The following is a 14,165-nucleotide window of genomic DNA, read 5'->3' as shown; positions in this document are numbered from 1 at the left end:
TTAATTTACTGATTTGTTAATAAGCCCCATTTTTGACACCAGTGGACATGTCACAATCCTGTTTCTGAAAATGAGGGAGTGTTGTTGCGTATTGAATTTGGTGCACTGTTACAAAAATTCATTATTAAAAAGGTAGCCATGAGTTTCCGCTCTCCTGACACATTTAAATGATCTTCCAAATTTTGCACGTAATCCGGTTCTTCTATAACGCAAGATTGGACGAAAGGTCACATGATAATTTTGATGAACTAATTCTGTCGCACAACATCTTATGATATAAAAACACACTTACCAACGAGACATGTTTTTGTTAACTGTCTTTTATTTTATGTGCATTGTTTGATTCCGTTGTCCATGATTTTAATAGTGACCCAACTTTCCGAAGCATTTTATGATGGTGAATTAGTTTTGAAAAACAAAACCTGTAAAGACATGTACCCTTTAACAACTTTTATTATTCAGATCATAACAACAACTGTAGAATGAAAGCATCAATTATTCAAATTGCAAAATGGAAAGCAAAAACTAAATAATAGTAACAAAATACATATGTAAAGGCATTATTTTAAAGTCACATTTAACCCCAAAAATAACATTTGTTATCCAAGTCGACAGTTAATATAATGTAAAAGAAAATCATTATTTTGCAAGGAACAGAGAAAATGTATTCACAATTAACTAAAAACAAGTCTTAATCAAGAAAAATTACAAATGTCTGACTTTCATTTGTATCACAAATGTCAGGCTAAGGCATCTCCTCAACGTATCTTTTATTTAAAAAAATATTTCCATCAGAAAACCATATTAATAGTATTTTGCTAAACCAGTAGATGTAAAAGCAAAGCCTGCATGCACACACATATGATTTTCTTGTTGGAAACAAATGTCAGCAGCAGAATAGTGAAAATTCATGTAGGCATTTTCAGTTCTTCCAATAGAAAGATTGACAATCAGCAGCAGTGAGTTAACAGTGACCCAACATCACAGAAAATGCTTCAGCAATCTCAGCCAAGCGCAATTATCCGACACAAGATGTCTGCCGCCAGAGCAGTCACAAATTGGGAAAAACGATGCAATCTCTGCTTGCATCAGTGTCTCTTTAAAATATTAATGGACTATTATATAAAAAGCATGGTTTTACAGTCTGTATTAAAAAATAGTGTGTACTCTGACAATGCTACTGCAGTGTTCATCTTTGTTCAATTAATTACACCAGAGTTACAGTAGTATTGTTTTTGGTATTAAACCACTGAGACAGCGTTCATTCATACTCTGTTGGTTCAGAGAGACCTGGCACCAGCCAGACATTATTTATTGAAGGCATTATGACTGTCATGAATAAAAAGGTTTATAGACCATATTAGTCATACACTCAAAGCCTACTGTTTGCATCTTACTTTGCGGAAGTGCTTCCTGGTTACTGCTTACTCAGTAAGAGAGTTAGCAATGACTGAGGTGAAGTAGTGAAACAGAACTCAAACTACTTCAACGCAAAGCAAGTTACCCAATAGTATTTTGAGAAGCAAGCACCATGAGAAGCTTATGAAGTATTGCACAGCTTCTGTCTACCACAATTTACTTTACTCATATTTTTAGACCAAAACAGTACAGTTAGTGATGATAAAAAGCAATTAAATGGATAGCGTGTCACTGTGTGGTAGGAACAATCAGATTTATTTCTACAGAGAAAGACTGAAACAATTCAACAATTTACTTCACCTAAGTATACCTTTGGATCCTGGTCAGTATATTTCTGCTGACAGTAGACCATGTATCTGTAAATAGCGGTATCATAAAATAGACATATGCATTTATATAATTTAAGGTGGCCACAGTTTGTGTATCTGCCTAAACTTAGAAACACCTGGTGTACACAGATCAAGACACGTTTAAATAAGCCAAAGCATGCACGACGTAAGTTGTCATGTCGTGTGCCCACACCACCTGGTTATTGCTAAATGATGCAGACACTTTGGGCCTTATTTATAGTTTGACAGACAGGATATTACATCACAAATGTGACGGATATCCTGTCTGCCTTGTTACAAGTGCCACTGAATGTAATTCACTTGTACTAAGGCAGATAGGATATCAATCACGTTTGTGGCATTTGGATGGAATAAGCCATAAACTCTAAATCATGTTCTACAAGTTCTTTGAAGTTAAAGACTACTTTTACCTGCATAGGTGTTTAGAAATCAGAACCTATGCCTGGACCCATCCTGCAAATAAGGTAATAGTGATATGTGTAAGAATTCAGACAGACATCACCTGTCACTGAAACAAACTCATAACTTGAAATTTTGTAATGTTTCAAATAAATATACTTCAGAAAAGGGATTCTCGTTTATAGACCAGGTGACTATCACAAAGAGCAGCTGAATACTGTTCCTCCAAAAATTTGTTTAGTCAGCATTTCCTGCTTCCTTTGGATTTGATCTTCCACAGGAGTGATCATTCTAGAATTGTAAATATTGGATCTCAGTGGACCTATATCAGGAGTGCCCAATGTAGGTCCACCAGAGCAGGAGTCAAACAAGATTTTCAGGATAGCCATAGGATGCAAATGTACATACAATTAATCCAAATGAGGGCAAAATGAATATAATTAGTGGTTACGTGGCTCCTGGCTCTCTGGACTAACAGAGTACACTCTTGTTCAATGGGTTATAAAGTGAAAAGAACCCGCTCTTGTTCTTGAAGCACTTCAACGACCTTAGGGTATAAGTTTAAATGGACTTTATAGTTTGTGAAATAAGAAATGTCATACAATCATAATGTGTGAGGAGCGAATATATTCAAAAAAGCAATTTCACCTGCTAATAGCTAAGTAACGCAATATTTATTCTAAACAGAATTGAATACAATGCAGACACGAGTCATAACCTGAAATGCAAGGCATGTCACTATGGAGCATACGTATAATTTAAATTTCAAGAACAGTGCTCCCTTTCCCTTTGCACGACAATCACAGTCTATTGCAAGTCTTAGGAGTGAGGGCATTAATATACTTCTCATTGAACATGGATGTGCAAGTAATAATGCAGTTGGTAAATTTAACCATTGTTAATTTTCAATAGCATTCATATGGAATGTTTAACAGAACACCAACCTTTGACAACAACTGTACAATTCCATCTTTTGTATACTATATCAATTTACAATAGTTTACAATACAATGCCTTGTCGAGAAAACATCAACAACTGTTAGTATGAAAACATCAGTAAAATAATAAAGAGCATATGAAAACATCTTCGATAGCCAAATGCCTGCTAAATTTGAAAAAAAATCATGCGTATAGAGTAGACAGTCAGAACAGTGTGGGTAGGGGTACAAATGAACCTATTAAAGCCAAAGGAAACAAAGAGAAGCACTGGTTTATAATGATTCTTTGTTTCCCAACTACTGGCAGATTGCAGACACAAATATCTGCTTCTCAAACTAGTATTCGTGGATAAAGAAAGCAGGAGCAATACATACAGTATATTTACTTCAACTGTCCATAACAGTTGGTGCTTTATGGCCAACTAACCTTGCTAACCAGAAGTATATGCACACTCCCTCCACTGTATGCCCTTACTGATTTAGTACAGTGAAATCCATTCAGGATTGCAAGAAGGAGTGCTACGTTCTAAAAGGTCTGACCTACGGTGGCCAGGTGGGTCAAGGCAGAACATGCAAAAGTTGTCAAGTTGCTACAACTGAGTAATCCCGTAAAGGCAATATTCGAACTAGGGGTCTATTACTAATGCTATTTAACTTAAACTGAAACCCATTTCCTCTGCTTAATACATTTTATTTGAATTTTGTCATTAAGTATGTGCACCTCTAATGAACAGCTGAATTAATTATCACCAGTTTAGTTTTCACTTGTTATTGCCAAGGAGATGACATAAACACTTTTTCTATATTTAATCTTCCATGACGGTTAATGTTTTTTTAAAATAATTTGATTCTCGCAAATCCCTAAACAATGTTATTTTGAAAATATCTTTGGCCCATAATAAGTTCCTTAAGCACCCCTAAAATGCATCATAAGTGGCAAGACAAAAACAAAAAAATCAACAAGAAATCAGGCTTAGTGTTTGAAGAGAAGCAGTGAGAAACAATTGTCAAAAGTTCAAAAGCACAACTGAGATGAGGTACCAAGTATATTGAAATCTGTACCGAAAGATGCAATATAGGACCTTGCTGTCAATTACCCCTCCCTTTCCCCTGATGTACACCCCTGGGTGCTGTTTCTGTCTTCGCTGGGAACGGTCCTTAATTTTCAGCGTCTCACTGTTCTTTTTTCTCATCGGGATCCCCTGTGGGAGTGAAATGAAACAGCCCATTAAAATCAATATAACAAATCTTTGCAGGCCCAGCACGACTGCCTCTTAAACCAGATTTTTAATGTATTTCTCAAGTGAGAGAGACATGAAGAGAAATTCCTGTGGGGTTTTCACAGTGTGATAGCTTTGCCCTTTGTATGGCCTATATGTGACATCTGTTATCTCTAACAAGAGTACAAACGGTTTCTAATAAATTCACTGGGGCAAGATGCTCTCAGAGGCTAGAAGCAGATTGTTCTTTTGAGCTGTTTCTGTCTGAGTGAAGTGAAGGACTTTATTTAAACTATCCTTAACTTTTCTTAAATACCCAGCAAGGAGTGCCCCTGTGTACATTCGTTTTCACGTTTAATTGAAAAGTCAGGAAAGTTGGAACATCTTTTGAATAAAATGTATAGACTGTGCTGAAAACTATATTCCTCACTGCGAGCAGAGTGGGGACTGTGAGAAAAGGTTCCAAGCCAACCAAGTGAATTGGGACTAAACTGTAGCTAAATAGTAGACATGTTAGACTGGCTACTGCCAACTGGGGAGTGTTCTCCGCAAATACTTGCACAAAAGGTGAACATATTACTTTAATAAATTACTTATCAGACTTTTACTTTAATGATACTTTTTAAAGAGCGTTGGTGGTTTTCATCATATTATTATAAAGAAATGGAGCAAAGTTATGTATAAAAAGTCTCTCTGTCCTACTGTTTAATGAAGAGTGCATATATGGAAAGGGGCGTGTTAATCTACCTAAGCCCCTTCCCTCTAAAAAGTACCTGTTTTACAAATAAGAAACTTAATGTACACTCTCAAAACGCTTAGTACAATTCAATCTGTGAAAATTGATAAGTGAATATTTTCGTAAGAGGTGTGCAATTGCCATAGGTGATGATAAAAGGACCCACAGTTGAATGGCATGACACCCACAATCAGCATATAATTCTGAAATAACAGAAACTTTCTTATAACAGGCATAACATTTATGGAATAGCAATGAAAAGGTATGTCAACATGAGTGTAGGAAAGTGACCTTTTTGACATGGCAAACCCCACTTTTTGCCAAGTATATGATATGATTTCAACTGGAAGTGCACTAGGTTCCTGTTAACCAGGTACCCAGTGCCGGATCTATTACTCAAAACTGTGCAATTATTTTCCCAATTGGCAATACCTTTGGTACCTTCTCTAAGTCCTTAGCAAATGGTACCATGGTATTTAAGGTTGAGGCACTAAAGAGGGCCACTAAGGGCTGCAGCACCAAAAGTACCACCTTAAAGGACCCCTCACCAAGCTCATGCAAACTGTCACTGCAGACTGCTTGTCTTGGTGCAGACAAAAGTGAAAACACAACATGACACCCTTCCCTGTGTGCCATGTCCCCTAACACTGTATGTAAGATTTGTGAGTCATTTCTACAGCAGACCTTAGAGCCCTAAGGCAGGGTAACTTATTCTTCATGTGATGGCATATCTGGATGAGGAGATATGCCCCAGTGCTGGTCAGTTCCCTTACTGCCAGTACAAGGGAACAGGAAAGTCATTTTTAAAACATGTGCTGGACACTGGTGGAAACGAGTTCCTCAGCTACATGATGGCTTCACGAAAAAGAAGGATGTTTGGTATCAAACATCACGTATTAATAAACCCACACTGATGTCATTGTTGGATTCAGTAACACAAGCACCCAAAGGGCACCTTAGAGGTGCCCCCTGAAAACCTACCAGCCCCTGGTGCTGACTGACTGCCTTTTGTCAGCCTGCCACCAGAGACAAGTGTCTGACCCCCTTAAATGGCTCTCTGAGGGTCATAAACCGAGCCTGCTTGGAAAGGGGGTGCTTTCACCTCCTCCACAGAATGACTTGCAGATTAACATTCCAAGGCAGGGGAGCTTCAAACTGCCTACCGCCTTTGGTATGGGAATGTGGTTTCTCTCCCAGGAGAAGAAGCTGACCTCCTATGTCCAGAGCTATTTTGGCACCTGAACAGGTGGGAAAATTATCTAGTCCGATAAGCATGCCCACCACAGACTAGTACCACCCGTAAGGTGGCTTAACCTGAAGTGGACTTGACTTTTCAAAGGTAGCTATATTGATGATGGCAAAATCAGGAATTCCGGGACAGAGTTAGGACCACCTACCCCAGGAAGTGGTCATATAGGGCGCATAGTAACCCCAAGGGTAGGGAGCCAATTGCTACTCCCCTGATGCTCTTAAATTCAGTATTTAGCTGACCCTGGCACCAGAGAATCCGATCTTGACTACCTATGAAGGAGGATACTGAAGAGCCGCAAAGGCTAAGGAAGAGCAACTGACTGGACCCAGCCCTGCCGGCCTGTCTGCCATTTCCCCCATCGAACTGCGCGAAAGTCATCTCGTCTTGCAAGCGGTTATGCCTTCAAAGCCTGGGAGGACTGCCTGCCATCAACCAAGACTCAAGGACTCCCGTTGAGCAGTAGCGCTGCTCCCCTAAATCCTGTAGGTACCCAAAAGACTGAGACTATGGAACCACCAAAGTCCGAAGCTGCAAGGCACCACTGCATCTGTGCTTCCTAGCCCGAGCTGAAGTGGGCCAACAGTGTCAGCGTGGTCCCCAAGCCCTCAAAAGACAGAGTCCACTTTGGTTTTGCCCCTCGTGAACTCTCCGACGCCACCTGCATCCTCTGTTTGCAGGGCTCGCTACTATGTGTGCTCCCGGTGATGAAGATCTGGTGCTTGAAAACACCTCTGTACCTGTCACCCCTGGAAAGTGGAGAAGAGGGCCAAAGGTGTCCCCATGTCCCAAAGCATTGTGAGACCTGAACCCCCTTTGCAGTTCAGACCGACTGGTTCTCCAGTCCAAGCCTGCAGCCTCTTTTTGACCGGACCGATCCCCATAGGATAACATTGGGCACCCGACGCTGGAAAGCACCTCTGCACTAGGCCACCCCAGTCCCGCCGGGGGTGACCTGATGATGCTGCCATGGACCTTGCCTCATACTTACCCAAAGTCCAGGAGATTGGTTTGGTTAGTCGCTGTGAATTGCCCGAATGCAGAACATGTTCTTTCCCCGTAGGATTACATCGGGCACCTAAAGCTAAAAAGCACCTCTGTATGTGGCCGCCCCTGTGTCCCCCAAAGTGACCTGTTGGTGCTACCTTGGACCTTGCCCTATACTCACATTAAGCCCAGGAGATTGGACTCATAAGTCGCTGTACTGTACCTGAATGACATACATGTTTTTACTCCCATTGGATAACATAGTAGCTTGTGAAAAATGCACCGTCGACTTTTTAAATGCAAAAGTATTTCTATTGAAAAACGTACTTACCTGAACATATGGATTCTGGTGCCTAAACATATGTAAAGATATGTGTTATTTTTATAACTTGGTGTGGATCTACTTATTGAGTCGTGTGCATCATTTATTGACTATTGAGTGTATTTGAAGATGTCTAACACTCCTCTCTGATAGGCCTGAGACTGCTTGACCACACTACCCCCTAGAAGAGTACCTTGGGATTCTTAGAGCAAACCCCTGTCTGATAGTTCGTGAATATCTGCGCTCTTCTCAAGGTATACCTCTTTTGGGCATTATGGATTTCTTAATACAGGCATACGTATTGTAGCAAATAAAATATAGATTATCCAGAACATGGAAGACTAAATGCATCAGAAAGCATGCACCCAATCATGAATAATAATTTTACATATAAGGCAGATTTTGTACCTGAAGGGACATCAAATTGCCTACCAACAAGTATCCGTAGGATTGCAAGAGTAGCCCTTGAGAGCTTTGGGAGCAAAGCAAATAGTTCCTATCTGGATAAAAGGAACATAATAGAAGATTATACCTTTTTCAAGACCCGCTTATGAAAAGAGCGTAAGAACAAGATGATTAGGAAAATATGATAATACAATGGGTAATTACTGTTAGAAGTGTTACAGAAACTATTCCATTTAAGAAGAAAATGCTTCCTGGCTCTTTTGAGGACATCATTAAATCTGATGAAAATGCCTGCATGTCAAGTTTAAATGAGGCAGGTTACCAAGCTTGTCAATGCTTGGTTACATTGTAAAATAGTCCCTATTATCTGAGATGACATGTCTAGCCTGTTTGGTGTCTTGATACAAGGGGCTTAGGGAGATAAAGTGTATCAGAATATTAGTTCTAACTGGCTCATGTCTTAGCTACCAGGCTAATGTCCATTATAAGGAGTCTCTTTTAGAAGCAATAATGATAAAATTGCCTTAACAATATTTGCATTTGCATTTGGTTTAGTATCAAAGTAAATGTTTACTTCAAGAGAAAGTAGGGCACTTATTTTAGCATTACAGGATCAATGTTCTACTGTTTATAGCAACAAAGATAAATTGGGGTGTGCATATAATTTGACGATTCAAAACATTTAACACTGCATATTTCAAATATTTGGCATAATTTAAACATGTGGCAACTTTATTTAGTTAGATATAATTAGGCTGGTTGAAGGAGGTAACGCTAGTGGCAAAGCTTTTACAAAGCCCTGAGATCTTTTCATAAGACAATCACAGCAGGTAAAGGGTGAACCTTTTTGTTCCAACCTGATACAGTACCACTCAGCCTTGTGGTTTGAAAAGCTCTTTTAACCCAGCTAGGTCAATAACCATTTTGTGGACATATAAAACATACTTTCAGCTAAGGAATTTGACTGCAAATATGTTTTAACGAGAAATAGCTAAAACAAACACTTTCCTGCCTATAGGTGAAGTTGGGTAAAGTCTAAACTTTGCAAGTTTACAAAGTGAGGAAGTTGTAACTTTTGCATATCTTCTCTGCCAGAATTTAAAATGTGTAAAGATCTTTTCATTGGCAGGTACTATGAACATAAAACATGACATAGCCTGTAGGGAGAAGTTCATGTATTGTTGTCATGAACACACTAACTCTCCTGCTAGACCTAAAAGTGCAATCAAACAACATGTTCTTCAGACAATTGTAGAATCTAAACAGTTCATACGATTGCAGGACTAGGAACCAATACCAAAACCTTGGCACTGGACAATGCGAAATGGCCAAGTCCTTGTTGTCAACGATAAATGGGAATTGCCTCCATTGTTTACCCCTTTCTCTTTATCCCCCCACTAAACACCAATGCCTCTGTGCACTGATGAAACTGCCATTAATATTGTTGTCAGCGGCTGGTCTGTAAGTCATATCTGTAGTGCAAGTATACATGGTACTCTAAACTGGCCACAAAGTAGTGGTATAAGATGATAAAATAAATAAATTACAATGTGTGTGCGCATATGAATTTGCATCTTTGAATTACTGTAAATTAGGTGGCTAAGCTACTTAGGGGCCTGACTGCCTCCTCCGGTGATAGGATTAAAAAGCAAAAGAGTTTATATATACGTTCAGTCTTTCAATGTCTATAAACAACTGACATTGAAATTAATAACAATGTCACCTATCCTTTAATCCCCTACAGATATTTCTATTTCTGATGTATTATTGTTAAATAATCCATTTTGCAGTTGTGCTCTAATATTGATATAATTAGACTTATTACTTAGGGCTATGAGTCTGGTTGCTTCAGAACACTTTTTAATGTAAAATGCTAAAATTGTAGTTCCACTTTTTTTTAAGTATCCTTGGTTGCCTTCATATCCTCAGTAAGATGTATTTGTGATTAAGTCGGGGCTGGACGATGGATCTGAGGGAATTATTTTCATGTTATCTGTTTAGTTAAAAATAAGAAGTGAGTCAAAGTAATCTTTGGAAGCTGAAACACTGCTATTGATCTCAGCCCAAGAAACCGTCTTACTGTCAAATTTCGGGGTGGCTCTGGCAGTATCTCTTGGTAAGCCAAGTTGTGTTTTTGTATAGTCGTATAACAAAATCATACAGCAGACCATTGTTTGTGCAATACAAATGCATATTTCCTTTAATAAGTGTTGAAGAATACAGATCAGTAGTACGAGCAACATGTTTCCCGCACCCCATAGCACACTTCTTCTGATATTAGGAAATGGTTTAATGTAAAGCCATTTTCCCTACTTATACCACTGGCAAAATGTATACTGTACTGTCAGAGTAGTGTTATTTGGTGTTCTTCCTGCCAACCTAGACTTCTTAATCAGATAAAGCTTTGATTAAAGGCATGGATTTCAGGCATTTGACAGAGGTGTGAGCTATAAAATCAGCAATATGTTAACCACTGATTAACATATGGTGTTAGACCTGGCATCCTTGGCGTGGTTGTTCCTGACTTTTTGCCTCTACCACCTGTGTTTTTGATGCTATGCTGAATTTCGTTTTTGCTGGTTTAGATGCTTTGGGCACTTTGCCACTGCTGATCAGAGTCAAAGTGCAAGTGCTCCCTGGGTAAATTGTTATTGGTTATCCATGATTGGCATATTTGTCTTACCAGTAGGTCCCTAGTAAAGTGCACTGCGCCAGGGCTGGTAACTCAAATGCTACTAGTGGGCTTGCAGCACTGATTGTGCCACCAACATGAGTAGCCCTGAAAAGAGGTCTCAGGCCTGCCACCGCAGTGCCTGGGTGCAGTTTGTTAACTGCCATGTCGACCTGGCCAGTGCACCCACTTGCCAGGCCGTACCCTTCCCTTTTCTTACACATAGGACACCCCCTATAGTAGGCCCAAGGAACCCCCCTGGGCAGGGTGCAGTGTATGTGAAAGGTAGGACATGTACTGGTGTGTGTAACATGTCCTGATAGTTAAATACTGCCAATTTCGTTTTTCACTACTGAAAGGCTAACTTGCCCATAGGACAGAATGGGGAATGCTGTGTAACAATTTGACAAGCATATCTTCCCATAGGAGTAAGATGAGAAATTAAGAGTCTGGTATCCTTGAACTCAGAATTTAATAACACATCTTGGAAGGAGTAGCACCTGGGCCTGAATAGGGCTGTGCCTGCCTTCCCCAATGCTGGCTACACCCCCTGTGGTGTGTCTGATGACTCTGGCCCACACTAACAAAGCAAGAAGTTGTGCACTGGCAGAGTACACCCAGAACTGGTTTGGACTGGGTCCAGGACGCCTTACATCTAGAGAACAAAGACTCTGTAATTTAGATCATTCCTGGAATTCAAGAGGATCCTTTGCCGGGGAGAAGAGCTGGAGAAACTGAAGAGGAGGACTGCCCTTGCTGTGTGGTCTGGGGCTAACCTGCAGTTGCTATTCTGTAAAAGGAAAGGAGAAGGACTTTGCTGTGTGCTGTGCCCCTGCTTGAAAAAGATCTCCAAGGGCCTGAGGAGAGCTGGCCTCCTGTTTTGAAGTCCCAGGAACAAAAGGACTTCACCTCCAGCTCCCCTGAACTCTGCTGTGTGAGTTCTGACCTGCCTAGAGTGCCTGACCCAGTTGTAGGGCCTCTGGAGGTTGTTTGCTGCTGTTTGGGAGCTGGAAGAAGAAGAAGCATGAAAAGAACTGCAACACTGCAGCATCGCTCTTTTTGCGGCACGTTTCACCGACGCATCTTGACGGTGCAAGAAGATTTCCATCGTATCACTGTGCCGCTGCGAAGATAGCCACAGCGCCTGGCCCCGCTGCAGGAATCCATGCATCGAGGGATCGCAGCTGAAGAGGACCGACACCGCGCAACGCCACCGCATCGATCGCCGTTGCATCCCGAAGAACCATGCATCGTACCTGTGCGAGACACTTTCCCGACACATCACCTGCGAACCAGAGCCGACATGAAGACTCAACGCATTACTCCCCCTACAGACCGGACTCGACGCAACCAATCCGCTGCATGCAGCTGGGTTGTCGCATCACCTCCCCAGGGTCTCAGGAGTGTCGCATCTCTTTGTTTTCTGACGCTGTTTGGTTTAGGAACTTTTGTCGCATCTACAGTTACTTTGGTGAAAAGTCACGCATCCATAGATTTCTATGGTACAAATTCTTAAACCCTTTTTAAAGTCATATTTGTAAACTGTGTATGTTGGATTTTTGTCGTTTTGGTCTTGTGTAGTTTAGATAAAGATACTTTATTTTTCTAAACTGGTGTGGTGTCCATTTGTGGTGTTTTCACTTTGTTACTGTGAGTGTTGGTACAAATACTTTACACATTGCCTTTGGGATAAGCCTGTCTGCTCGTGCCAAGCTACCAAGGGGGTGAGCAGGGGTTATCTAAAGTGTGTATCGCCCTTACCCAGACTAGAAGCAAGGGTCCCTATTTGGTCAAAGGTACCTACCTCTGCCAACTAGAGACCCCCAGTTCTAACATATGGTCACAGTCACATTTCTGAGAATGTTGTTCCTGTGTAGAGTAATAAAGAAGACAGAAGAAAATATGTTAGCACACAATACAATATGAAACAGTTTGGCACAAGGAACAAAAATGTATTTATTGCCTATATCTTTAGAATTCAGAAAACCCTGATAATGTCATGTGATGACATTTTGAGGATTGCAAAATCCATTTCCAGGTACCTATGACAATTCTCTATGTTAGACCTTTGTGTAATATTTCCTAAACTGTTCGCCTGCTTACCTCCACTTTTTTCTGTATCTTTGTGTTGGCCTTAGGACTCTGAGCACTTTACCACTGCTGACCAGTGAAAAAGTGCATTTTCTTCTCCCCTAATGCGTATACCTGATTGGCCTATTTAGTTTACCTGTAAGTCCCTTGTAAAGTGGTACACCATATACCCAGGGCCTGTAATCTAAGTGCTAATAGTGGACCTGCAGCACTGGTTGTGCCACCCACACAAGTAACCTTTCAAGCCTGTCTCAGGCCTGCCATTGCAGTGTGTGCAATTTTACTGCCTCTTCAACTTTGCATTTAAGACCACTTGACAAGCCTTAAACTCACCTTATATTACACATAAGTCACCCCTAAGGTAGCCCCACGTGTCCCTAGGGGTAGGGTGCTGTGTAACTAAAAGGCAGTACATGTACTTCTAAGTTTTACATGTCCTGGTAGTGGCAAACAGCTACATTCGTTTTTCACTGCTATGAGGCCTTCTCCACTCATAGGCTAGCCTTGGGAATGCCTTTAAACACTTTTCACGCTGTAATTCCTGATCAGATAGGAGTAGCTACATCATGTTTCATATCTTTAGAATGATCGTGATAAATCCCCTTTAGTGGTAATATTAAATTTTACATTACCATTTTAGCTATGCCACTTTAAGAAAGTGGACATTTCCCTGCAATAAACGTTGCTATTTGTGCCTCGAGCCTGTCTCCAATACATGCCTGGTCTGGGTGACAGCTACACTTTGTGCATTCCCTCTAGACAGCCACAAATGCAGGAATGGCTGGGTGTGACAGATTGATTCATCTGCATTTTGGTATCCTTCCTGGCAGGAAGGGGGAGAGTGGAGCTCACGCTTACACATGAATGGGTTGTGTCCTGTCCCCACAGATAAAAATACTCAGAAGAGAAACCAAGACCGGTTCAATAGGTATATATTAGGGCCTAATAAATAGGTACCTGATAGAATGCAAGGCTGAACTGGAAAGGACTGGACAGATAAGGATGTATAAACTACTCAACAAAGGTTATAGGTATAAAGATAAGCCTTTTGTATTTATTTTACTTTTTTGGTTGAAGAACTCATTTTTAATTTGATACAAATGTTTTTTATATCAAGAATGTACATATGTAAATTTTATACAAACAATCAAAACCCATCAATAAATATATCTGTTAATCAAAAACATAGTTAATACCCCACATAAGACTCAAAATCATCCATACATACACTCAATCAAAACCACATTCATTACATCAAATCAAATTGGGGGTGAGAGCAAATTATCCTTGGGTATTCAAATGGATGAATTGATTGTATCTCATCCAGAAGAGGCCAGATGGTACTCGAAAAGGGAGAAGGTCATCAAATCAAGCGCCA

At 40.4% G+C, this 14,165-nt stretch overlaps 1 protein-coding gene across 1 annotated transcript in view; it reads right to left on the bottom strand.

The window, feature by feature from the left end:
* Positions 1 to 304: 304 nt before the first annotated feature.
* LOC146821651 (uncharacterized) overlaps positions 305 to 14,165 on the bottom strand; it is a 2,850,214-nt gene continuing 2,836,353 nt past the window's right edge. The window contains exon 16 of the mRNA XM_085609890.1: positions 305 to 4,308. Coding sequence (XP_085466016.1) covers positions 4,280 to 4,308 — 29 coding nt within the window. The 3' untranslated portion in view covers positions 305 to 4,279. The remainder of the gene's footprint in view (positions 4,309 to 14,165) is intronic.

Source organism: Triturus cristatus, chromosome 6 (assembly GCF_964204655.1).
Source record: "Triturus cristatus chromosome 6, aTriCri1.1, whole genome shotgun sequence".
Taxonomy (NCBI): domain Eukaryota; kingdom Metazoa; phylum Chordata; class Amphibia; order Caudata; family Salamandridae; genus Triturus; species Triturus cristatus.
Note: the sequence above shows the minus strand (reverse complement) of the source record. Positions and strands in the feature narration are given on the sequence as shown.